Genomic DNA, 27,923 nt, shown 5'->3' on the forward strand with positions numbered 1-27,923 from the left:
GAAATCACATATTGTAGCAGACATGGAGTAGTAACACTTCAAACAGGATTGATCATGCCTTAAGCCGCTTATAAGATAAGAGGCCAAAATCCACTTCATCCAAAACAATGGTTAAAGCCAAATAACAGGTGTCCTCATTTTTACTGGGAGTTCAAGACCAAAACAGAATAAGATGCAAAGTGCGTGAACTGAAGTCTGAAAATGGAAAAAGGAAAAAGATGTACTCGGGTCTTGAAAATAGTGTGTTCAAAATGAGAGTCTAAGATCGCTTAGCTTTTATATTGGATGAGCGTTGACTGGAGACATTGGCCGTTCGAGGGGGGCAATCTTAGACTCTCATTTTGAACACCCTATTTTCAAGGTCTGAGTACATCCTTTTCCTTTTTCCATTTTCAGACTTCAGTTCACGCATTTTGCATCTTATTCCGTTTTGGTCTTGAACTCTCAGTAAAAATGAAGACACCTGTTATTCGGCTTTAACCATTGTTTTGGATGAAGTGGATTTTGGCCTCTACCTTATAAGCGGCTTCAGGCGTGATCAATCCTGTTTGAAGTGTTACTACTCCGTGTCTGCTACAATATGTGATTTCTCTTGCCCGACTCACGTATCCATACAAGAGTGGGATTTCATTATTTCTTCATTCAAAAGAATATAATCATCATTTTTTGTTACGTATGAACATTCTTATTAACTGACTAGTAGCAATGTGTTTGATTATTACACTGCCAGCTCTGAGTTGTACCTTATGTTTTTGAACCTTTGGCAACATGATTATGTGGGGGGTTTTTTTCACTTAGCCATGATGAACACACTTATATACTTTCACTCTTGTTTTATGTTTGAACATTCTGATTGACTGACTGGTAGCAATGATATCCTAATGATTTTAATTATTTCACTACCAGCTCTGTAGTGTACTTTCTGTTTTTAACCTCTGTTTCAACACGATTGTGTGTTTTTCTCTTAGCCATGTTGTAACATTCTATGTTTTTTTTCACACTAGTTTTAAGCCTATTTGATTTTCTAAATGTAAATGTTGATTCTTAGGCTGCCGTATATTTTAAGGACACTAGGTTCGGGGCCCAGACCTAACTTCAGGCTAAGATTTATTTTGGCTGATCACGCTTACGAAAGTTAAGCAAAACATGTCCCATCTTACAACGCCTGCTGTAATGTTTATAACCCAAATATAAGGAAAGATAAGTATTGGAAAGGTGGTGAAAGCCGTAACTACAAAGTACGCTGCGTTGACTGACTGACAGAGCAAATGCAACACCAAGAAGGAGTGGTCAGAACTTTATGCCAATTGCAGGGTAGACTGACGTCACTGAGGTATGCTCATGATGTGAAATGCGCCGCTGTGCTGCGCACGTAGCGAACGATAAATGGGACACGGCGTTGGCGAATGGCCCACTTCGTACCGTGATTTCTCAGCCGACAGTCATTGTAGAACGTGTTGTCGTGTGCCACAGGACACGTGTATAGCTAAGAATGCCAGGCCGCCGTCAACGGAGGCATTTCCAGCAGACAGATGACTTTACGAGGGGTATGGTGATCGGGCTGAGAAGGGCAGGTTGGTCGTTTCGTCAAATCGCAGCCGATACCCATAGGGATGTGTCCACGGTGCAGCGCCTGTGGCGAATATGGTTGGCGCAGGGACATGTGGCACGTGCGAGGGGTCCAGGCGCAGCCCGAGTGACGTCAGCACGCGAGGATCGGCGCATCCACCGCCAAGCGGTGGCAGCCCCGCACGCCACGTCAACCGCCATTCTTCAGCATGTGCAAGACACCCTGGCTGTTCCAATATCGACCAGAACAATTTCCCGTCGATTGGTTGAAGGAGGCCTGCACTCCCGGTGTCCGCTCAGAAGACTACCATTGACTCCACAGCATAGACGTGCACGCCTGGCATGGTGCCGGGCTAGAGCGACTTGGATGAGGGAATGGCGGAACGTCGTGTTCTCCGATGAGTCACGCTTCTGTTCTGTCAGTGATAGTCACCGCAGACACGTGTGGCGTCGGCGTGGAGAAAGGTCAAATCCGGCAGTAACTGTGGAGCGCCCTACCGCTAGACAACGCGGCATCATGGTTTGGGGCGCTATTGCGTATGATTCCACGTCACCTCTAGTGCGTATTCAAGGCACGTTAAATGCCCACCGCTACGTGCAGCATGTGCTGTGGCCGGTGGCACTCCCGTACCTTCAGGGGCTGCCCAATGCTCTGTTTCAGCAGGATAATGCCCGCCCACACACTGCTCGCACCTCCCAACAGGCTCTACGAGGTGTACAGATGCTTCCGTGGCCAGCGTACTCTCCGGATCTCTCACCAATCGAACACGTGTGGGATCTCATTGGACGCCGTTTGCAAACTCTGCCCCAGCCTCGTACGGACGACCAACTGTGGCAAATGGTTGACAGAGAATGGAGAACCATCCCTCAGGACACTATCCGCACTCTTATTGACTCTGTACCTCGACGTGTTTCTGCGTGCATCGCCGCTCGCGGTGGTCCTACATCCTACTGAGTCGATGCCGTGCGCATTGTGTAACCTGCATATCGGTTTGAAATAAACATCAATTATTCTTCCGTGCCGTCTCTGTTTTTTTCCCCAACTTTCATCCCTTTCGAACCACTCCTCCTTGGTGTTGCATTGTCACTGTCAGTCAGTGTATATCAAACTGCGGCATATCACCCTTTCATACAGGCTGAATATTTAATCAACTATGTTGACATAATGCAATTAAATAAACTTTGACCCATTCATAAGCTCGTGCTAGTCCGGCCCCGCGAAGTAGGGGGCAATGCGTCCGCCTGTCACCCGGCGGCCCCGAGTTCGATTCCCAGCTGGGTCAGGGTTTTTAAATTGTAATGATTAATATCCCTGGCCTGTGTACTGGGTGTTTGTGCTGTCCTTAATGTTCCTTTCCTCACATTCAACACTCTACACTTCCGCAATTCCACTTACATGCAGGTTCATATCATATGGTGAAAGTAGTGGCAAAAAATCTACAGAGCTCGACGCCATGAACAAATAACATTTCAAAATACAATACAAGCTTGTGCTAATAATTCCGGCATTTAAAACAGAACATGTCATTGCTGATAAATATGGGACTTCATGTTCACTAAACTGACAATAACCTCAACAAATGCACATGTTAAATAGAGAATACTCCTGAACAACTAGCCACTGATTAACTTACAAAAATAAACTAACAACGAAAATAATATGCAGGAAACAAACACTTAAATTATTACATAAACCAGCAACAAATAACACAACTAACACAGTACTACTACGAATAATGTCACAAAACTGACTGAGAGCAAGCCAACCCACGTAGCGATAGCATCCTTAAGTGTGGCGTCTCTGTTATCGTTGCCATAGCAACAGACCATTTTCGAGCAGCGTTAGTCAACTTTTTTTGCCGGTGGCGCCAAACATCAGACTTCAACTCTCATGGGCCCAACTTTAGTGAAGTCCTTAAATTTTGCTTGATTCTTACTAACAATCCTGATTCTTATTTATTCCTGCTTACAATACTGAAGTTATTTTTTGTTTCTTTCTACTTCCTCTTGAGAGGTACTGTGTTTATTTGACAAACATATTCACTTATTAAGAGATGTATTAAATCCACCTTTTCAATACAAATCGTGATACATTTGATTACTAAGTTAACCCTCTTGGAGCCAAGAGCCGATCTGGTCGGCCGCTCCCCATCAGCTGGAAGAGGCCAGAGCTCCGCCTCCACTCTACTGCTGTAAAGTGCCAGGCCGTTTTCTGTGGAAATACATGTGTTTTAAAATTCGCGTATATCTGCCGGTGTATAGCAAATACCGGCATGAAATTTTCTACATATCGACTACGTAGAATATGAAACTGGTTTGGAGTGATATAAAGAGTCAAAGAAGTTTTATTGTTGATTTATAGTTGTCGAAAACATTTATTTTTAGGAAGAGAAAAATATTTTCGCACTTTCTCTCTCAATATCTACTTTGAAAAATTAATTTACGATACAAAAGAATATACGTAATTATGTATAATGTATTTTTAAATACAATTCTATAGAATAACTAATTTGAACGAGAAAAATAAAAACGTAAAAAATAAAAATTCAAACATATGTCACTAGTAAAAACAAGACAATTTTACTCGCCGATAAAATTTGCGTGTATGTATCGATGTTTGGCAAATACTGACAACAAATTTTCTACGTGCGGACAATACAGTATTAAAATTATTCTGAATTATTAAATAAGTAAAAAATAGTAGTTGATATTACAGTTTTGGTTTTCAGAAAAAAAGGTTTCTCGTTTTCGGTTGTAGTATATATATTTTTTTTTGTTTTTTTGCTAGTTGCTTTTACGTCGCACCGACACAGATAGGTCTTATGGCGACGATGGGATGGGAAAGGGCTAGGAGTTGGAAGGAAGCGGCCGTGGCCGTAATTAAGGTACAGCCCCAGCATTTGCCTGGTGTGAAAATGGGAAACCACGGAAAACCATTTTCAGGGCTGCCGACAGTGGGGGTCGAACCTACTATCTCCCGAATACTGGATACTGGCCGCACTTAAGTGACTGCAGCTATCGAGCTCGGTGTAGTATATATTAGAAAAATAGTTTTACAATACAACAGAATTTACGAAATTAAGAAATGTATGGCACTAAAGCCGTGATTTGCTTTGACCTACTAAGCGACCGCTGCTCAGTTCGGTACCTGCAGTTTACGAGGTGAATCATGGTCAGTGGACGGATCCTCTCAGCAATTATTCTTGGTTTTCCAGACCGGTGTTGCCCTCTCACCCTCAGATATCTCCTCAATTGCAATCACTTAGGGTCACTTAGATTAAGTGAACCTCGAACCAGCCCCCAGGACCAGGCGAAAATTATTGACCTGGGCAGGAATCGAACCTATGACCTCCGGGTGAGAGGCAGGCACGCTACACTTGGCCCGCAGAGACAGTCATTTAGGTAATGATAGAGGACTATATGTGACTATAAGGTTTAGCAGAGAGTAAGTGAAAAGTAAATTGAAGTATGATATGGGCGGAGAATCAGACTGTAGGACATGTTTAGGTCCAAGAACTTCCTTGAAGGAGACAGGAGGTTGAGGAATGTTGTTGGGTTCATTGGCACAAATTTCCACAAAATGTTCTCCAGAGATATTATCATATTCGTTAGCACTAGTTTCATCTACCACTATATTCAGAGTAGTGCTGTTAGACACAATTAAACGTCTCTTCTTTAGCTGCGGTGATTCCGCGTACATGTCCAGTATCATTTCGTCGCTACTCTCTGAAGTAAATTCCCTACCGCTATCTGATAAATCATCCGCGTTAACTTCGCACTGTTCCAAATACTGCATTAATTTATTGTCATCAATACCTGCTGAAAAAATATCACGTGAACCACATGCCATTTTCCTGTCACAAATCCACTCACTGCAAGGGGCAATCTCTTACTGACCGGGCGAGTTGGCCGTGCGCGTAGAGGCGTGCGGCTGTGAGCTTGCATCCGGGAGATAGTAGGTTCGAATCCTACTATCGGCAGCCCTGAAAATGGTTTTCCGTGGTTTCCCATTTTCACACCAGGCAAATGCTGGGGCTGTACCTTAATTAAGGCCACGGCCGCTTCCTTCCAACTCCTAGGCCTTTCCTATCCCATCGTCGCCATAAGACCTATCTGTGTCGGTGCGACGTAAAGCCCCTAGCAAAGAATCTCTTACTGACCGGTTAGCGGTATTTGTAAACACAGGAAACAACGCTTGTGAAAGGTATAACACCCTCTTAGAACTGCCAAAGCAAGGCCAGGCACACAATAACGTGTAGCCCCTTTACTACAGGTTGTAACAAAAGTATGCACGTCACTATAGGTTGCCTCAAAATTATGTATATCACAGAATTTTAAGCCGGCCGATGTAATCGGCTCTGGCAACTTCCGACTGGATTGTTAAAGGCCGACCAGATCAGCTCTGGCAATTTAAAGGGCGGATGCTCGCACTACTGCCTGGCACCAAGAGAGTTAACAAGAGATATTAAAAAATAAAAGTCATATTAAAAATGTAATACATGGTTCATTCCTCTATGGGACATCTTCAGCTACACAGATTACGATACTAACACATAATTAAAACAACACTGTATTACAAATTGAAGTGGAGAATTTAAGGAAACCCTATAGTCTTAAAAACACAGTAACTATATGCTTGACAATGCCTCATTAAAATGCAGTACAATTACAATACACTGTTATATAATTTAAACACACTAAAAAATTGTTTAAGTTCAGCTGACTATTAGTAGTGCAGGAGATGTGTCAAAGTAACTACGAAGTACGCTGTGTTGTCATAGTTATATCAAACTGCAGCATATTCTGTAGGAGTGCGTTAATACGTCATACAAATAACATTCCTACTGTATGGTACGATAAGGTTCATTTTCCTTTACATATCAGCATAGGAATATGAACACTACGAAAATTGTGATGGACTGCATATCCACCTGTGGCTGGGAGGCGTGACCAGTTGAGGGAAATAATGGATAGGAACAGCATTGTCAGATACATGGTATTAGAACTAGGCCGTCGATATGCAATGACAAACATATGCTTACTAAGAAGGTTGTACCACCACTTCAAAAGCCTTTCATTTTTCAGGCCTACAATCTTACTTCAGACATCAATTCTAATACAAACTATACTGATTGACAAAAAAAGTAATCATTTAATTTTTTATATTATTTTCATTTACCTGAAACCTTGTTTCTTATCGATTATACAACAAATTGCATTGACTGTGCCCCATGCACTTTCTCATCATTAAAAGGTGGTGTTACATTCTGTTTCCAATTTTTTATTACATTTTTCAATAAGTTACAATTTGCACATTTTTCTAAATTTCATTTAATAGAATGAAGGGTTTACTGACTTATCTAAAACCACGATCTTGCTACTGAACATACTCATGCAGTCATTGACCACTTTCCTCACACAGGTAATGTGCATTTCTACCTGCAGTGACAATGAGAGATTCTATGTGCTTCAGCATGCTACCCACGTGATCCTGGATTTCTTCCTGGAGAATGCTCGTTAAATCCTCCAATAGTGCTGGTCTCACTTCTTTTAGGGTGCCAAAATTTCAACGTCGGACATCTTGCCCATGCATAGGGTGCTTAATGGGATTGAGATCCGGGTTCTACGTTGGCCAGTTCAGGGTTTGTATCTCGATGTTGCAAAGGAATTCTAAAATGCAACGAACTATATGAGGGCGGGCATTGTTGTGCAAGCTCTGTGAATGTATTCTTTCTGGTTATACAGGGAGAATAATTTATGAGTTCAGACTTCTGCTCGCATGCCGTGGGAATTCCCGAGCGAGCGCCATATGGCTTATGTCAACACTAGTGAGATAAGAAGTGTTCACTGCCAGCGTGCAGCTGTTTAGCACTCTGTCCCTCAGTTCGCTAGGTTATTATCACGATGGTTAAATACACTATAGAGCAAAGAATATTTTTGGTCGAGTGTTATTTGCACAAGAAGAAGAAACCAGTTAAAAGGTGCCTTCAAAAATTCTGTAGACAATTTCCCGGTGCGACAGTACCATCAAAACATTACGTGCATCAGCTCGTTTACAAGTGGCGAAGTACTCGTTCTGTAATTAATAAGAAAAACAAGAAAAGGAGAACAGCTCTCACACGGGAGAGGTTAGAAGATATGCAGGCAAGACTCCAGGTTAGTCCATATAAGTCGCTTCAGAGAGTAGCTCACAAAAGTGGTATTTCACCTTCTTCAGCATGTAATGCAACAAAATTGATACATTTAAGATCTTATCGGACTCATTCAGTCCATAACATACTGCCTACAGATTTCAGTGCAAGAATACGATTTTGCAATTGGCTAATGAATAGTGTCCACGACGGTTTTGTGGATCCAAACTTTCTTTTTATGAGTGACGAAGCCTGGTTTCATTTGAGTGGATATGTCAATTCACAGAACAATATAATCTGGGATACAGACAACCCGCACATTTTACAGCCGAGACCTCTACACGATGTGAAGGTGGGTGTGTGGTGTGCTATCAGTGCCCGACGAATTATCGGTCCAATATTTTTTCAGGAGACGATTACTTCTGACCGTTATATTCACAACATTCTGGAGCCATTTTTTGCTGAACTGACTGAAGAAGAGAAAAGGTACAGCTATTTCCAGCAGGATAGTGCAACGGCCCATACAGCGCATAGCTCTATGCGACGGTTACGGGAAATGTTCGATGATGATCACATCATCAGTAGAGGCTTATGGACCCCTTGTTTGCCTGATTTAAGCACATGTGATTTTTATCTATGGGGAAATCTTAAAGGAAAAGTTTACAGGAATAATCCTTGAACTGCAGAAGAATTAAAAGTTGAAATTAGAAACATTGTGCATTCTATCGGTGTCTATGAACTACAAAGTGTGTTTCAAACTCTCATTATAAGATGTGAAGCGTCTGAAGGAGATCACTTTCAGCATCGTCTGTAAATACTGGTGAGTTCAGTTTAATTTCCTAGTTGATTTATTTATTTGTTTATTCATCTACTTATTTGTCCAGAGCATTTATGTAGCCAGTGAGTTCAGTTTTGTTTAGTTTCTACAGGCGTAATCATGCCACTTCTTTGAGCAGACTATGCCTGCTTGTCATTGCGGGCACTGCGCTCGCTGTCTCTGCTTCCCAGCGTGCCTAATCCTCAGCACTCCGCTCTGAACTTTTAAATTAATCACCCTGTATTAGACATGTTCATGAAATTACTGATTCGGTAGAAGGCAGTTCAGGTTTAGAAAAGATTATTCCAGTGAGGCTCAACTTGCAGAATTGCAGCAAGATATAACAGACATTTTAGATTCACAAGGTCAAACGGACTGTTTTACTATTGACAAATCAATCACTGATCCACATTTAGGGCTGTCGCCCAGGTGGCATTTTCCCTAGCAGTTGATTACATAGTCTTTTCTTAAATGACATCCAAGAAGTTGAAATTTATCGAACATCACTCGAGGTTAATTATTCCAATCCCTAATTTCTCTTCCTGAATATTTGCCTCATTTCTATCCAAGGCTTTTAAGACAAAACATGGGAAACTACTGACAAAAATTAGGGCTATTGGATTAAACAAGAGAGTAATTGAATGAGTGGCTAAATTTCTAGAAAACAGATCTCAGAAATTTATAGTAGGTGAAACATTATCTGATCCTGATTAAAAGGCAGATTTTACAAGGCAGTATTTTTCAACCTTTGTTTTCTTATATATATATAAATGATACGAGTAAAGAACTGGAATTGCATGTAAGCCTTTTTTGCGGATGATGTTATACTGTATAAAGTTAAAAGTAAGTTACAGGATTGTGAACAACTGCAGAAAGACCTCAAAAATTGTGTGAGATTGACATGTTGCTTAACGTCGCACCAACACAGATACGTCTTATGGCAACAATGGGATACGAAAGGCTTAGGAGTGGGAAGGAAATGGCGATGGCCTTAATAAATGTACCACCCCCCCATTTGCCTAGTGTGAAAATGGGAAACCACGGAAACCATCTTCAGGGCTGCTGACAGTGGGATTCGAACCCACTACCTCCCAAATGCAAGCTCACAGCTGCGCGTCCCTAACTGCACAGCCAACTTGGTCAGTAGATTGACAACAGACAATAGTATAATGGTAAACTGTAAAAAGCTAAGTTGTATGTTTCACTAAAGGAAAAGTCCTCTTGGTTTCAATTACTGTAATACCTAATCTAACGCCATGACACTACAACCCTGAAGGGCCTTGGTCTACCAAGCGACCACTCCTCAGCATGAAGGCCTGCAGATTACAAGATGTCGCGTGGTCAGCACGATGAATGCTCTCGGCCGTTATTCTTGGCTTTTTAGACCGGGGCTGCCATCTCACCGTCAGATAGCTCCTCAATTCTAATCACGTAGGCTGAGTAATCATCGAACCAGCCCTCAGAGCCAGGTAAAAATCCCTGATTTGACCGGGAATCGAACCCGGGGTCTCCGGGTAAGAGACAGGCACGCTACCCCTACACCACGGGGCCGGCTACTGTAATAATGGAGTGTTTGTATTTCATAGGGATCACTGAGTACGTACGTGTTAATACAAGGAAAGATCTTCATTCCAGTTATCACATTAATGAGGTTGTATATAAAGGTTATAGATCTCTTCATATGGTTATGAGGGTACTTAGGGCTTGTAGTAAGGACGTAAAAGAGAGGGTGTATAAGTCACTTGTAAGACCCCCAATTAGAGTATGGTTCCAATATATGGGACCCTCACCAGGATTACTTAATCTAAGAACTGGAAAAGATCCAAAGTAAAGTAGCAGCACAATTTTGTCTGGATGATTTCCGACAAAAGAGTAGTGTTATGAAAATGTTGCAAACTTTGGGCTGAGAGGACCTGGGAGGAAGAAGACAAGCTGCTCGACTAAGAGGTATTTTCCAAGGTGAGATAAAGAAAGCAAAAGCAAAGAGAGATAGCAACATTAACAGACGAATAAGCTAAAATGGAGTTATCAAAGTGGGACAGGGACTGGATTAATTTACCAAGGGAGATGTTCAATTAATTTCTAACCTCTTTGAAATAATTTAAGAAACAACTCAGTAGGCAACTGATAGGGAATCTGCCACCTAGCGGCAGCCCGAAGTACAGAGCAGTGGTTACTGATACTGACTGATGATGATTATGGTGATGATATTTTCTTGGCTTCACAGCATCTTTACTCAACAAATGTGAAGGGAAAACTGAAGAAATGCAGTTATTTGCGACCAAAATTGATAATTAATAGCATCTGCTCCAATATCGCAAAAGCTTTAATACAAAAGGTTTTATTGCCCATGGAACCAATAAAATTAACACCTAGCACTTAAATTTGAAGAGCGGCTCATGGAATGGCATTTATGATCCTTTATACCTCTCTGATATCTCTAAAATAGTTGAAAATAGTTGATTAGCGGTACCATACCTGTTCCTTATCTCGTAAAACCTCGCTAAACGGTACCTATCTCCGTATACTGGTGTCTGCATCTGATTCAATTTCCACGAAGTGATCCACTTTTTTCTGTCAGTCAGTGTATTTATACCATTAGAGAAACTTTCACATTGATAAACTGCAAATCCGGATTCAAGTTTGTTTTTCTCCGATTCACTGACATAATTTTCAAATCTATGGATCAGGTACTAATTGGACAAATCTCTCTCAAAAGCAAAATTAAGACAAAGGACAGGAAGCACATTAGTTGAAGTCATACCGTCACAAACAAAGCATTGTCATCCTGTTGTGACAATTGTATAGAAGTTGGGCTATGAAAGCCAATGTTAAGATTTGTTTTGTTAGCATGATCACTTCACATCAAGAACTATCAACAAGGAATGTTACCAGGCATGAAATGTTACAGGAATATAAGAGGTGTAAGGGACTTGCCTCACACAGGTTAACTACAGGCTACAACTGCAACCAATGATCATTATAACACTTAACTTGAAGAGACTCCAGGACCAATGCTATCATGTTCAATAATGACTTCTCAGCAGCTGCAGTAAGTTGTGTGTCTACCAAAAACATGAGATGCTGGTTACATGATATCAATCTCCACCCTCAACAACCATGGCAAGGCCTAACACTTATGCCTCTTGAAGAGGTGCGGATGGACACATTATGGAGAATGCACTGTTCACCTCTGGATCAAGCTACCATTTTCTGCTTAATGTGGTATATAACTTGTTTATAACCCTTGTTTATGACCATAGTCATCAACAAGTTTGAAGGGAATCCTAAAATGGTACATATCTCCGATACATTGTATAGACAATGCAGTAAGGTGGAAGTTCAGTGACACTTTGTCACACAATTACATCGAGTCAACATATACCTCTTCTTCAGGGCAACCTCATGTTTTCTCAACACCAAGACAACATTCCCCGACCCACTGTGGACCCATATTGTTGACATATAATGAAACAACTCACCCATACATCATGCAAACGTCATCAATGTCTTTCACTGCAATGTTGATACCATCTGATTAGAGACGCCATCTTAATGTCCAGACATGAAATGTACTGATCAAACTTAGGATGGAATAAAATAAGATGCTATTGGATGTCATGACAGGCTACTGAAGAATAATATGGAGTTAATTTTTGGAACCAGAGGCAACTGTGGATGGAAAGTTCTGGAAGAACATCAAGGCAGTAGCAGCAAATCGAATCAAGTCAGATGGAGAGCTCTTGTACGAGCCCCATTCTGAATTCCAGGAGTAACAGGAATGAATGAATGAATGAATGAATGATGACAGGCCACACAATATGCAATACCTATGCAGAATTGTCATTTAAGATTGGGATGAACTGCACCCACAACGGCTTGATGGGTTAGTAAATGATTTAATACCAAGGACATAAGCATGGATCATTGCAAGGGGATGTGACACCTGGCACTTATTGTGTGGAGGTTGGCATACATAATACAAAGTGACAAACCAATGCTTTGAACTTGAACAGACATCTACCAGTTAATTTGTATGTACGTGAACAATATAAATTGCAAACTGTACAATATGCAGAAGAATACAGAGTGCTGGCAATAATAGGTTATTACAAGCTGATCTAAGTATACTCAATAAGTGGGCATTCGATAACAAAACTAAAATAAATCCTCGAAAATGCAGTCTTATAAGAATGGGAAAGAAACATAGGCAAGGAAATTCTTTTTTTTTTTGCTTTACGTCGCACCGACACAGATATGTCTTATGGCGACGATGGGATAGGAAAGGGTTAGGAATGGGAAGGAAGCGGCCATGGCCTTAATTAAGGTGTGAAAATGGGAAACCATGGAAAACCATCTTCAGGGCTGCCGACAGTGGGGTTCGAACCCACTATCTCCCGATTACAGGATACTGGCCGCACTTAAGCGACTACAGCTATCGAGCTCAGTGGATAGGGAACTTCGAATACTGTCTCGGATTGGAATTTCCTGTAGAGAGTGACTCAGGCAAATACCTAGGAATCCACGTAAAGAGAGATCTAAAATGGGACACCCACATAGGAAGTGCAATTTCTAAAGCGTACTAAGTCCTTACACTTCGCGATGAGGGTGCTAAAGGGCAGCAGTTCCCAAGGTCTATATATCACTCATTAGGACTGTCCTGGAATATGGAGCAGCCATCCACACAAACAGGGCTCCTTAATGGAATGGTACAGCAAAATGCTGCAAGATTTATGCTGAATGATTTCAGTCCTAGAAGTAGTGTGACAAGTATTGTAGAAAAACTTGGGTTGGAATTCACTACCTGTGGCTGTCTTACAGCCTTTTCCCAAAAATGTAAGATGCTTCAAGAATAGACTCCAGCATTCTGTAAATTGCCTGTAAATTTCTATGTGATGGTGTAATTTTAATGTAATGTTCAATCCACCTGTAAATTGTAGTATTAAGGTATTAAGGCATCTGAATTATTTAAGGTATGTGTGAATTTGTATATGAACATGATGTATTTACAATGACAGGATAATAGTGTGAAAATTTTGAAATACTTAAGGTATGTTATGAATTTGCATATGATGGAGTTGTAATATTAAGCTAATTTTATGTTTACTTCATTATCATACTACTGTAAGTGATCATTGCCACTGGGATATTTCCCAATTGTAATGTATCTGTTGTTAATAATAATAATAATAATAATAATAATAATAATAATAATAATAATAATAATAATAATAATAATAATAATAATAATAATACATTTAAATAATATATATGAGCTGATAAGTGCATAAATGACTTTGTAACTTTGAATGTGCTTGTACTTTACTGAAACTGTAAAAAAAATATCTGAATGGAGTAACAACAAAATTTGTTCCTGTAGTCAAGACTACAAAATCTCACTGACTAAAATTATACTGATAGCAAACCGTTTATGTTCAGGCCCACTGAAAGATATGAACATAACATCTTCAATTGCTCCAGGACCCTGGTAATACATCTGAGAGAAGAGAATCAGCTGGAATGTACTTATTACAAAGTCTCGAGAGAATTAATTCCACATCTCATACTCCTCTAGTGATTTTCCATTTGGAATATTTTTCTACGTAATAATACATCTGAACCTAAATATTTGCTATGTTTAATTATAATTCAACACATGATTTTTATGTAAGTAAATGAATTACATAGCATGGACATTACAGTCGAAAGTAGCAACTATGCAGATATTTCAATGAATATTTGGAGAACTAATTACTAATGAGTAAAGGAAATACTTGTTTCTCAGTAGCAATGGAGGGAAATTACACTTTGTACTTGTTCTAACAGAAAAAAAAATGAAGTGTAGTACTTCACAGCATTGACATCAGAAATCAAGGAAGATGATGATTACTTGCACAAAACTGATCCCTTTTTTTTCTCAGAAACTTCACCATGAAAGACTTGATTCTCAGTGAAATTATACCTTAAGGAGGACTGAGAAGAAAGAAAACATTATGTTGGCAGTGTATGTCAAGATTACCACTTAGTTTACCGTAGTTCTTATGTGTGTTTTTATTTGTATATTTGTAATCTCTAACTGCTACTGTTCCCTCGTCCTATTACTGTGTTTATCCTCACAGTGTTTTTCTACCTTACTTAAAAGTTTGCTAACTTAAGAAGTACACATTTATTTATTTCATTTACTCTTCTAATCCTTAGTGACAGTCATCACATAATTTTGTATTTTCTAAGAGTAGCGACTACTAATAATCTTACTGGCTTTACATACCACTAACTACATTTTCTGTTTTTGGAGATGGCAAGGTGGTGGAATTTTGTCCCACACAAATTCTTTTATGTGCCAGTAAATCTACCGACATGGGGATGACGTATTTGAACCCCTTCAAATACCACCGGACTGAGCTAGGATCAAACTGCCAAGCTGGGCACAGGAAGCCAGCGCTATAACCGTTTGAGCCACTCAGCCTGGCTCATCTCCGAGTAAATTAGAGCATCAAGAACTCTTTTAATATAATAAGACTGCACCAAGACAGCCCCATTAAACAACAACATAGTGTGCAATAAGAACCATAAAAAGAGGATTTTAATTGTCGTGTAAAAAAACATTTTACAATAATGGAATGTGCATTTAACACTTAAATACTTAACAAGTGGTTTTTAAATTAGCATGCCATTCTTTATTGTACTTTTTCATTCCTGCATCATTCTTGAATCACTGTTTTAATATTTTTAGAATATATTTTGTCAATGCAACTATTAGCCAGCTGAAGATGGTTCGAAAGAACTGAAACAGGTACTGGTGAAACTTCTGAAGTAAATGGCTTTCCATTATATATCAATAATATAAAGTTGTTTCTAAAGTGTATTGAAAGGCAAAACAGTATAGTTTTTCTCTAAGGAACATGGTGTGTGTTTATCGATGCATCGAAGAGAAGCCTGAAAGCAGTGTTACTACATAACAGAAGAGAATTTCCTTTGATACCATTGGGAATTCTGTTTTTCTCAAAGAAACTTAAGAAAATTTTCAGTCGATTCACAATAAATTAACTACCAGGAATGTCGGTGGCTATTGTGTGGGGATCTAAAGGTAACTGCTCTCTTGCTAGGCCAACTGGAAGGTGATTGGGGATTTAAATGAGACTATGGAGTGGGTATGTGGGAAACTGGGAGTGAAATTTCTAGATCCTAATGGGTGGGTAGAAGATAGGGATCTGCGCTCAGATGGCCTTCACTTAAACCGCAGTGGTACATATAAGTTAGGAAATTTGTTTAGAAGGGTAATAGGGCGGTACATTCAGGGAAACAGGGTGCGCTAGGCAGCGGTGTTATGGGAACAGGGAACTGGAAATCAAGTAGGGATGACATAAAACTGTTAGTAGAAGTATTGTAAAGAAAGGAATAGAATTAAGTAATTTAATAGATATATACTTACCAGATATTGTAATAGGAGTTGAATCATGGCTGAGAAATGATATAATGGATGCAGAAATTTTCTCACGGCACTGGAGTGTGTATCATAGAGATAGGATAGGTATGGTGGGAGGGGGAGTATTCATTCTCGTGAAAGAAGAATTTGTAAGCTACGAAAAATTTAAAGATGACAAGCACGAAATTCTAGGGGTAAGGCTCATTTCTAAAGATAATAGGCAACTAGATGTCTTTGGAGTGTACAGACCAGGAAAGGGTAGCGCAGATGCTGATTCAGAATTATTTGCTAAGATAATCAGCTATGTGGGAAACGATAAAGAAAGGAACATGATCGTAGCGGATGATCTCAATTTACCAAATGTCAATTGGGAAGGTAATGCGAATGACAGGAAGCGTGACCAACAAATGGCAAATAAATTAATATGGGAAGGGCACCTGATTCAGAAAGTGATGGAACCAACTAGAGAGAAAAATATTCTGGATGTGGTGCTGGTAAAACCTGATGAGCTCTATAGAGAAACCGAAGTAATAGATGGTATTAGTGATCACGAAGCTGTTTTTGTGGCAATTAAAAATAAATGCGAAAGAAAGGAAGAGATTAAAATTAGGACTGTTAGGCAGTACCATATGGCTGATCAAACAGGCATGAGGGAGTTTTTAATAAGCAGCTATGATCGGTGGAAAACGGTAAATAAAAATGTAAACAGACTCTGGGATGGGTTTAAAGCAATTGTTGAGGAATGTGAAAATATGTTTGTACCTTTAAAGGTGGTAAGGAATGGTAAAGATCCACTATATTATAACAGGGAAGTAAAGAGACTAAGAAGGAGGTGCAGGTTGGAAAGAAATAGAGTTAGAAATGGCTGTGGAAGTAAGGAGAAATTGAAGGAACTTAATAGGAAATTGAATCTAGCAAAGAAGTCAGCTAAGGATAACATGATGGCAAGCATAATTGGTGGCCACACTAATTTTAGTGAAAAATGGAAGAGTATGTATAGGTATTTTAAGGTAGAAACAGGTTCCAAGAAGGACATTCCAGGAATAATTAATGAACAAGGGGAGCGTGTATGCGAGGATCTTCAAAAGGCAGAAGTATTCAGTCAGCAGTATGTAAAGATTGTTGGTTACAAGGATAATGTCCAGATAGAGGAGGTGACTAATACTAAAGAAGTATTAAAATTTACCTATGACAGCAATGAAATTTACAGTAAGATACTAAAGTTGAAAACTAGAAAAGCAGCTGGAATTGATAAGATTTCGGGGGATATACCAAAGACAATGGGTTGGGATATAGTACCATATCTGAAGTACTTGTCTGATTTTTGTTTGCATGAAGGAACTTTACCAAATGAATGGAGAGTTGCTATAGCAGCCCCTGTATATAAAGGAAAGGGTGATAGGCATAAAGCTGAAAATTACAGGCCAGTCAGTTTGACATGCATTGTATGTAAGCTTTGGGAAAGCATTCTTTGTGATTATATAAGACATGTTTGCAAAATTAATAATTGGTTTGACAGAAGGCAGTTTGGGTTTAGGAAAGGTTATTCCACTGAAGCCCAACTTGAACGATTCCAGCAAGATATAGCAGATATCCTGGATTCAGGAGGTCAGTTGGACTGTATTGCGATTGACTGAATGGGTGGCTCTGTTTCTAGAAAATAGAATTCAGATAATTAGAGTAGGGGAAGCTTTATCTGTCCCTGTAAAAATTAAGAGGGGAATTCCTCAAGGCAGTATTATTGGACCTTTATGTTTTCTTATATATATCAATGATATGTGTAAAGAAGTGGAATCAGAGATAAGGCTTTTCACAGATGATGTTATTCTGTACAGGGTAATAAATAAGTTACAAGATTGTGAGCAACTGCAAAATGACCTCGATAATGTTGTGAGATGGACAGTAAGCAATGGTATGATGATAAATGGTGATAAAAGTCAGGTTGTGAGTTTCACAAATAGGAAAAGTCCTATCAGTTTTAATTACTGCGTTGATGGGGTGAAAGTTCCCTTTGGGGATCATTGTAAATACCTAGGTATAAATATAACAAAAGATCTTCATTGGGGTAATCACATAAATATGATTGTAAATAAAGGGTACAGATCTCTGCACATGGTTATGAGAGTATTTAGGGGTTGTAGTAAGGATGTAAAGGAAAGAGCATATTTGTCTCTGGTGAGACCTCAACTTGAGTATGGTTCCAGTGTATGGGACCCTTACCACGATTACTTGATTCAGGAATTGGAAAAAATCCAAAGAAAAGCAGCTCGATTTGTTCTGGGAGATTTCCGACAAAAGAGTAGCGTTACAAAAATGTTGCAAAGTTTGGGCTGGGAAGACTTGGTAGAAAGGAGACGAGCTGCTTGACTAAGTGGTATGTTCCGAGCTGTCAATGGAGAGATGGCCTGGGAGGACATCAGTAGACGAATAAGTTTGGATGGTGTCTTTAAAAGTAGGAAAGATCACAATATGAAGATAAAGTTGGAATTCAAGAGGACAAATTGGGGCAAATATTCCTTTATAGGAAGGGCAGTTAGGGATTGGAATAACTTACCAAGGGAGATGTTCAATAAATTTCCAATTTCTTTGCAATCATTTAAGAAAAGGCTAGGAAAACAACAGATAGGGAATCTGCCACCTGGGCGACTGCCCTAAATGCAGATCAGTAGTGATTGATTGATTTGCAATGCAACAAGCAAGTTACACAACATTTCATTGCTTTTTGTGTCATTGGGATATTAGAAGTAGAGATAAACATTGAACAACGAAAGAGTGACCAAAAAGGGAAAGTGTAACTCCTGGGGAGAAAAATGTAATTTGTGCTAGTCTCGTTGATCCTTGCCTTTGCTGGCAGGACCTAGTGTTTACAGTGCACTATGTCTTCTGGTATGGGCTAGAGCAATTTTGTTACTTTCAATGATTTGTCTCTGTCTTATCCTTGCCTTTGACAATACACTATGAAAGTGACTGAGGTATGAACGATGCTAGTAATGCCATTCCTTCTCCAGCCAGTCCCTGCTATGAATGCTGTGAAAATGTTGGTCATAGGGTCAGTTGGTGCACGCATTTCAGTGGGCTTGGCGGACTGATATGTAATAGCAACTTCTGGCTCGGCGAGGAAAGCAACGGGATACTACCTCACTCCTCATTTCCCTAGTATGCCACTTCAGTGATGCTTAGGTCATCTATGACAGCTGATGGCGGAGCATACTCGTTGATTCTAAAATACACTACTTCCCCTTTTGCATATCACACTTGGGATCATTAAGCAATTTGTAAAAGCACTGGACAAAAGTAGCATGTGCTTTGATTATTTATACTAAAGATTTCCACTCTTGTCAAAAGCTAAGATAAAAGATGGGAATATTCGATGGACTGCAGATTAGGCTCCTTATGAAGAACATGGCATTTTTGGGCACAATGAATGATCCTGAAGGTAAGGAATGGTGTGCTTTCAGAGAAGTAATCAATAAATTTTTGGGAAACGTAAATACGTGAACTATAAGACAACTGTGAAAAATAAATTGATACAATTTCAAGCTCTCTGCTGCAACATGAGTTTAAAGCTCCATTTCTTGAACAATCATCTGGACTATTTTTCTGACAATTTGGGAGCCCTAAGTGATGAGCAGGGTGAAAGATTCCACCAACAAATGAAGGAAATCGAAAGAAGATATCAGGGATGGTGGAACGTAGCAATGTTGGCCGACTACTGCTGGTGCTTTGTGAGGGAAAGTAGGCAATACGGCTATAAACCTCAGTCAACACAACCCTCCTTCCCGGCAAAGATAAATATTTTTTCTTCAAGTGGATCTTCTTAAAAGTATATAGGTAGTCTGTTTTGCATACTACAAGGTTTTTCTCCTATTTTTTAAGAACTAACTGTTATGATATTAGTTTTGTATACTGCAAGAAAATCAGACTCCGGCACTAAATTCAGTGTGTTAAAATTATTTACAATCATCTATAAGATCTCAGATCTCAGAAAAAAGTTAATTTTGCTGGCAATTAAATCATATTTTTGCAGATCTTTAAGGGGTGTCAAAATTTAGTGAAATATGATCAAATCATTATATTAAAGGAAATGATGTGGCTGTTGTGAAAAATCCTTCAGTGATATTGTAAAACAGAAAGGAGATTTGAAATCAGCACAGGAGTTTACTCTCAATGTTCCTTTATACTTTTTTTTTTTTTTTTCAATCCTTAATGGGTGGCAAAAAGTTAATGAAATGTGACCAAAATGATGAGGCTATTGTGAAAACTCCTTACATGGAACAGAAAAAAAAAGAAAGAAAGCAGATTTTAATTTAGCACACCTAACTTACGTAGAATCACTTATTAAACCACTAACTGGTGGAAAAAATATTATTTTGCAGGCTAGTTTAATTTGTTACACTCTTAACCCTCCGACTGCACCAAAATTTCAAATGTTCATTCTAAAAGATTCCCGCCACTGTATGAATGTGTACAATTAGCGCTGTTGAGTTATTTCGTGCAGTACTCAAGATATTAGGCATAGAATATCGCTAGCGGTCTTGTAGACCGCACGTCCGTGGTAGCATGATTGTTTCTATCCATTCTCAGAATGGATACTAGACAAGGTCTTTCGCATAAGGTCAGAGTTATTGATGAAAACTTTGATGACACAGTGCTTGAGTGGATGGAGGATGACAGTAGTGAAGCTGACTACGGAGACGAACAAGATTACGTCCTTGAGAGTGATCATATATCTGGTTCGGAATTATCAGGTGACGAATATGAGGAAGTGTCGTGTTCTAGCAGCGAACCTGTGAACCGGAAGAATTACTATGGTAAAAATAACTATAAGTAGTCCTCAGAGACATTCACAAGTTGTTCCAGAACAAGACAACATAATATTGTAGTACATCTCCCTGGGTTACACCCTCCTGCTCGAACAGCTACTAAAGAAGATCCTTGCAAAGTGTGGAATTTTTTAATAGCTGAGACTATGCTGCAAGACATAGTTACATGGACCAATGTGAAAATCCAAATGGAAAGAATAAAGTATAAAAACCAACTGTTTTGTGATATGGCTGATGTTGATGTCACTGAAATGAAAGCTTTTATTGGGTTGCTACTATATTCTGCCATATTCAAATCTAATCACGAGGATATCCGATCTCTGTTTGCTACTGATGGTACAGGACATGATATATTTCGGTGTGTAATGAACTGTAACAGATCTGCCATACTCCTGTCTTTTCTATGTTTTGACAATCCTAGTAACCGAACAGAGCGAAAAGAACTAGATCCTGCTGCTCCCATTTCACAGATGTTCGATCAGTTTGTTCAAAACTGTCAGAATGTTTACACCACTGGGACTGCTGTTTGTGTGGATGAGATGCTTGTAGCTTTTCGTGCCTGCTGCAAGTTCAAAGTTTTCATGCCTAACAAACCAAGAACGTAAGGACTAAAAATCATGTGTCTTACAGATGCTCGCAACTACTTTCTCAATGGGTACATATATGTTGGGAAAGATTCAGATGGAACTACACTCTCCCCCGTAGAAAGGAAGCTAGCAAAGCCAACTCAAGCAGAGCTGTGCCTTTCTTCTTCTATACAAGGAACAAATAGGAACGTCAGGGCTAACATACGTAGGGACCTTGAAAACAAAAAAATAAGCGTGAAATACCCAATGAGTTTCTGCCCAATAGATCACAAAAAGAAGGTACCTAGCTTTTCGGTTTCACGAAAGATGCAACAATAGTGTCCTTTGTTCCAAAAACGGGCAAGGCCGTAATACAAATTTCATCAATGATGATAAGTCGATCGATGATGAAATAGGCAAACCATTGATGATTTCCTACTACAATGGTACGTTGGGGGGAGTAGACTTGCTTGATGAGAAATATGCTATCTACCCATCAATTCGCAGAACTAGAAGGTGGCCAATGGCGATTTTCTTTTGAATTCTGGACATAAGTTTTGTAAATGCCTTCATTCTGTTCAGCTCCTATAAAGACAATCATGTAATTAAAAGGTTTGATTTTATGAAGACCTTGGCAGGACAGCTCATGGAAGAACATATGCAGCGCAGGATGAAAAATGAAAAATCCTCACATTAGCCGAGAAGTCGAGGGTGCATAAGAAGAGTTCTGTGGTTGAGGGTTAAGTAATTCTTTCAAGAAGTCCTGTTTTGTAACATGTTACGGGGATTCATTACGTGACGAGCTTGAAAAACAAAAAACATGCTACACTTGTGACACACGGAAGAAGAGAAAAACAGCATACCTCTGTCAAATGTGCAAAAAGCTGGTATGCTTGGAGTGTACAAAGAAAGTGTGTGAAACGTGCATGGAAGATGTGTGATAACCTTGAGAAAAGAAAAGTTGACAGTAAGTTTTGAAACTGTAAATGCAAGAGCACCACAAATGGCTTGAGCGTTCATTTACTGCCTGTAGAAAGTAATGTTTTAAACATTTCTATTTTTTGCTTTAAACATATCCTAGTTCAGTTTTTATTTCATTTAACAATTAAATGGATAGTACTCCACTAATTTCATTCCATGACGAACATTACTACTTACTGAATTTCGATAGATACATCTATATGGACACTCATAGTAGTTGCTACAGCATTGAGCATTTTTTATTTTATAATTAAAATATTCCATATATTGCATTTCTACTTCTTTAATCAAGCAAAGGAGTATAATATAATATCACTATAGTTATTTTACATCCATTGTTTTATTATTGTGCCAACAACAATATTAAATACAACAGTGGTATCTGAGACCGCACGTCTGTGTTGACGGCTCATATTATGCACAACTGTGGTTGAGGGTTAAGTAATTCTTTCAAGAAGTCCTGTTTTGTAACATGTTACGGAGATTCATTACATCAATCCGAAAAGAAACTATACCCATGAAATCTGCGATTATCAATTTTAAATTATGAAAGTTATTATCCTTGGAACTTTATACACAATTTATTTAAACTTTCATAACTACAAAAATTATGAAAATTTACTTAACTGTAATAAATGAAATTTCCAGCTACCACCACAAAAAACAAAAAAGTAAATAATATAACAACTTACTATGTGATGCTTCCATGACTGTTCCTTGGTGCTGTGTTTGCTGAGATTTTCTATAATTAATTTCAGCAGCCCTGAGTGCCTGTTTCAAAATTCTTTCTGCTTCCAGAATAGTGGTGGCTTCTTCTTCTGCCAGCAGAATATAAGCCGGAGCACATTCTGGATTCTTCTCTAGTGCTTCATGGGCAGCCTTGATTCGGGCAACAGGGTTGCGTTCTCGCCACGCAGTCTGCATAACTAAATATCATCCTAAAAGCTTAACTTACTAAAAGCACTAATAACTAGTTCAGACTAAAATAATGTTTTAAGACATAGAAGATATTGACTATGTTATATCTAAAATGATAAGTACATAGGAAACATAAAAATTATATGACTTGATCCTAGCTCAGTCCGGTGGTATTTGAAGGTGCTCAAATACGTCAGCCTCGTGTCAGTAGATTTACTGGCCCATAAGAGAACTCCTGTGGAATTAAATTCCGGCATCTCGGCATCTCCAAAAACCATGCAAGTAGTTAGTGGGACGTAAAGCAAATAACATTATTATTATTATTATTATTATTATTATTATTATTATTATTATTAATTACATGACAAATTCAAAAGAAAAATACAAGCAATTGTTTACTAATGAGAAAATTATAGAAATGAGAGATGAATCTTTGAATGTAGATTTTAATGAAATTGTACAATATTAGAAGTATCCAACTGATGCTAAATCAGAAAGTGATTTAATATGCTTAATTTAATGCATATTCTAGTGATCTGTGCGTTCATGGCACTGGACTGTGTCATTATCGGTATTTTAAAAACAAGTAAAGTTGAAAGTATTGTTCTGCCATAATTTCAATGTACAGTCAGCTGATGACTTGTTACATGTTCCACTGAAATCAGTGCATTATGGTAGAATATAACTGTTACTAAAGTGATGTGTTTGATATGTCTTGGATGAATCTCATCATCATAATATAATGTTGTTCCAACTCAAAAATTCCCCCCCCCCCCAAAAAAAAAACACATCTGCAGCATCAAAAGAAGAAGATAGTGTCAGAGAATGAAAGCAGATGGAGTACAAACATTGCAGAAACTGTGGAAAAAAGTACAAATCTGACAAGATCGAAGAATACAGTTACAGAAAAAAATGTATAGTGGGTGATGATGCATAAAAATATGTTTATATAGATCAAAAAGGTCTTCTGAAAATATCTTCTACTTGTCACATAATCACCAATCACTGCAAAGACCAAGGAAATAATTATATGGACTTTTACAACACTTTAAAGAGCATACCACAGTACACCATTGGTTTGAGGATTGAGCATTGTTGGATGCGCTTGAGAACGGTTGGCTGTTGAGAGAGCTCTTGCATTATTGTAGTGATAAAGTAGTGAAAACCTATTGAAATAGCTTAATTTTGTGTATATCTGATTCATTTAGTGCTGTTTATATAGTGGTGTTTAGTGCTTGTTGGTAGAAATTGGGAGTAGTAATACTTATTTAAATTTTGTAACAAGTAATTCAGTTGGTCTTCAGTAAATTACGTTTTCTAGGTTAAGTAGGCTAGCTAGGTGCACCTTGTTTCGAATTTAGGTCTAGGTAATACTTTAGGTAACAATATTAACTTTAAAAATATTTGTAAATACCGGTATCTGTAGGTTCGTTGGTTGTACTTACAAAGGCAGATTATCATAAGGAATAGTACCGTAACTTCTGCAGCAACTTCTCCGGTATTTCGTATAGATATACGTTCAAACTATCGCGAAGGTAATAATTTACTACATTAAAAAACACGATACGCCTGTAAACTTCCATTTAAAAAGAAGTTAAAGAGATTACACGGTAATAGTTAACAGTCGTATTGTTATTGATTATTGTCACTCCTCGTATTCAAATATTGCATTGTTGGCTACAGTCGTGAACAAAGGGTGTAGTGTAGTCAAGTAAATATAAATAAAAATCAGCTGACCTTGTATTCCATTCATTTGTACTTCTGAGTAGGTAGTTAGTATCCGTAATTTATATTTCGCTCCCTCGATCTTTCAGTATTTATGAGCGGTTAGCTAATAATAATAAAGTCCATATATCCCAGTAATTGCAGTTCAAGTCCCTGGAGTAGTAGTAGTAGTAGTAGTTTTGACAGAAATATTTGAGAAATTATTGTAGACAACCTCGTATTTTTCAGTAGGCCTAATTAAGGACACTTTTTTTTTCTCCGTCCCGTGGAGTAGGGAAAATAATAGTAATCAACCAGCTGTAATAATCACATAACTACATTTCAGTAGAATTGGAGTGAAGATAAGGTATAATATATTAGATAGTATCTTGCCAGTTATATTCGTGTTTTTCTTCGTGTACGGCAATCCTTTTGATACTTAAGCATTTAACCAAACGCAGTGTAGTGTAGATACATTGTAGTATAGATACAGTACATTTAGATAGTGCCGTATCTTGCCTGCTATATTCGTGTGTTATCTTTCGTGCATATCTATTAGACCGTAATACTAATAATAATTTGTCTAAGCATTTAGCTTCGTTGGTAATCTTTAGTTCTTGCAAATTTCATTTCTGTTGTGCTTAGTAGTGACGTACGGTACGGTACCGGTATCGTAATTAGGATACGTCTGAAAGTAGTTTAAAAATTACTGTAGTGTACTGTACAGTAGTATACGAGTAATATCCTATTAGAATTTAGTGTGCTTATTTTATTATTGTAAAATATTTGTGTAGTACTGGTGTAGTAGAGGTATCCGTAGAAACTCTTACTAAAATATTGTTGAAATTAGGATAGGCTTAATTGCAGTTTGGAATTGTGTAGTTCTTGTGTATTACTTTCGATATTCAGTAATTAACAGCAGCTTTTATCCTGTTAGGCGTTGTAGGATAAAAATATAGAGCACGACTAAGTAGTATTGTAGTGTAGTCGTATATTAATTACCTTATTGTTGTGTACTATCCCAGACAATATATCCCTCCGTTCATTTATTTTTTTGCAAATAAGTTATTTTATTTTTTAATTTAAAAATTTCCCCCCGTAAAGAATGGCTAACGAGCGCGAGTGTACTTATTGTGGGTGTGGTGAGGCATTGAGGGGTATGAGGGAGGAGTTGGAAAGTTTGAGGGAGATAATTAGGATTCTCACAAAAGACAGGAAGGAAGATAGGACTCCCTCAAACAATGAACAGGTTACAGTAGGTGTACAAGAGGGAGGGGAAGGAAAGGGAGGAGTTATAGAAGACAGGTGGTCTAATGTTCTAAGGGGAAGGAGATTGCAGGCTAAGGGCTCTATTCAGGATCAGAATTCAGGACAGGTGTCTGTGCGAAATTGGTACGAGTCACTCCAGGTAGAACAACAGAGGGAAGATGAGGGACAGGGAACTGTTGCTGAGATGCATGGAAGTAGGAGGAAGGGAAAAGGTAGGAAAGGGAAATGTAGAGTAGAGGATAGGAAAAGACAGGTGGAACAGGGTCATGGGAAGGAGAAAAGGGAGGAGGAAGTAGCTTCTGCAGCTATCAGGAAAGATAGGGCTGACCAGGAGGGGAGGGGATCAAATGAGGTGGGTAGGGTTGAGGCTCTGGTCATGGGGGATTCCATCGTTAGACACGTGGGGAAAGTGTGTGGAGGAAAGGGAACCAGGGTAGAATGTTATCCAGGAATTAGGTTGAGGCAGATGTTGAGGAAAGTAGAAGAGAGGGAGGAGGGGAAGGAGAAGGTGGTAGTGTTTCACGTTGGTACCAACAACGTAAGGCAAGCTGATATAAGTACCAACATAGTTGGAGATGTGTGGGATCTGGTAAATGCAGCACGGGTGAAGGTTAAGAAAGCGAAGATTGTTATTAGTGGAATACTGTGTAGGAGGGATACTGACTGGAGGGTGATTGGGGATTTAAATGAGACTATGGAGTGGGTATGTGGGAAACTGGGAGTGAAATTTCTAGATCCTAATGGGTGGGTAGGAGATAGGGATTTGCGCTCGGATGGCCTTCATTTAAACCGCAGTGGTACGTATAAGTTAGGAAATTTGTTTGGAAGGGTAATAGGGAGGTACATTCAGGGAAACGGGATGGCCTAGGGAGCGGTGATAAGGGAACAGGGAACTGGAAATCAAGTAGGGATGACATAAAATTGTTAGTGTTGAACTGTAGAAGTATTGTAAAGAAAGGAATAGAATTAAGTAATTTAATAGATATATATTTACCAGATATTGTAATAGGAGTTGAATCATGGCTGAGAAATGATATAATGGATGCAGAAATTTTCTCACGGCACTGGAGTGTGTTACAAGTAACTATTCTCATTTTGGTTCCGTATTGAAGTTGACGTATGTCTCAAATATTATTACAATATTATAAGCCCACCTGTTCAATACAATACAATATGATCCACTATTTCATATGGTCAAAAAAATTTATACATAATACATAAAAGTCAATGGTACATGCCTTACGGGCATCATCAGCCTATATCAATCTTAAAAATAATACATGTAAAGTCATTCTAATCTTATAAATTATAGGTTAAATGTTGAAAATGATTTCGTAAAACATTATACAATAACATCTAAAACAACGATAATGCACCAAAGTATGTTAAAAGAGAGTAAATTAACAGTTTTGAAGATTAAAACGTGATTAAACATGAAATTTTGAGAGTTTAAAACTAAAATGGATCCTTTTTTTATAATATCATTAAGACTGTGATGGCCTTGAGTGTAAACACAATCATCAAAGGGGGATGTTTCTTCAATTCCCAAGTTGAATCCAAGATGGTAAAATCACTGTCAGTTATTTAAAACGGAAGTGTGAACGTAATAAACATGTTAAAATGTATATGGTTAGGATATCTGAAAGTCGAAAAGAAAATGGAACGTCTTGTAGAGGCGTTGCTAATGATAAAACGTATGTCAAAGCTAGCGGAGTTCAG

At 38.6% G+C, this 27,923-nt stretch overlaps 1 protein-coding gene across 6 annotated transcripts in view; it reads right to left on the reverse strand.

The window, feature by feature from the left end:
• LOC136862726 (protein ST7 homolog) overlaps positions 1-27,923 on the reverse strand; it is a 374,644-nt gene that overhangs the window by 201,270 nt on the left and 145,451 nt on the right. For 5 of the 6 annotated variants that reach the window (XM_067138952.2, XM_067138950.2, XM_067138947.2 and 2 more), the window contains one exon: positions 23,006-23,239. The exons of the other annotated variant lie outside the window; for it this stretch is intronic. In XM_067138952.2, the coding sequence (XP_066995053.1) occupies positions 23,006-23,239 (234 nt within the window). The remainder of the gene's footprint in view (positions 1-23,005; positions 23,240-27,923) is intronic. 6 annotated transcript variants of the gene reach the window in all.

Source organism: Anabrus simplex, chromosome 2 (assembly GCF_040414725.1).
Source record: "Anabrus simplex isolate iqAnaSimp1 chromosome 2, ASM4041472v1, whole genome shotgun sequence".
NCBI lineage: Eukaryota > Metazoa > Arthropoda > Insecta > Orthoptera > Tettigoniidae > Anabrus > Anabrus simplex.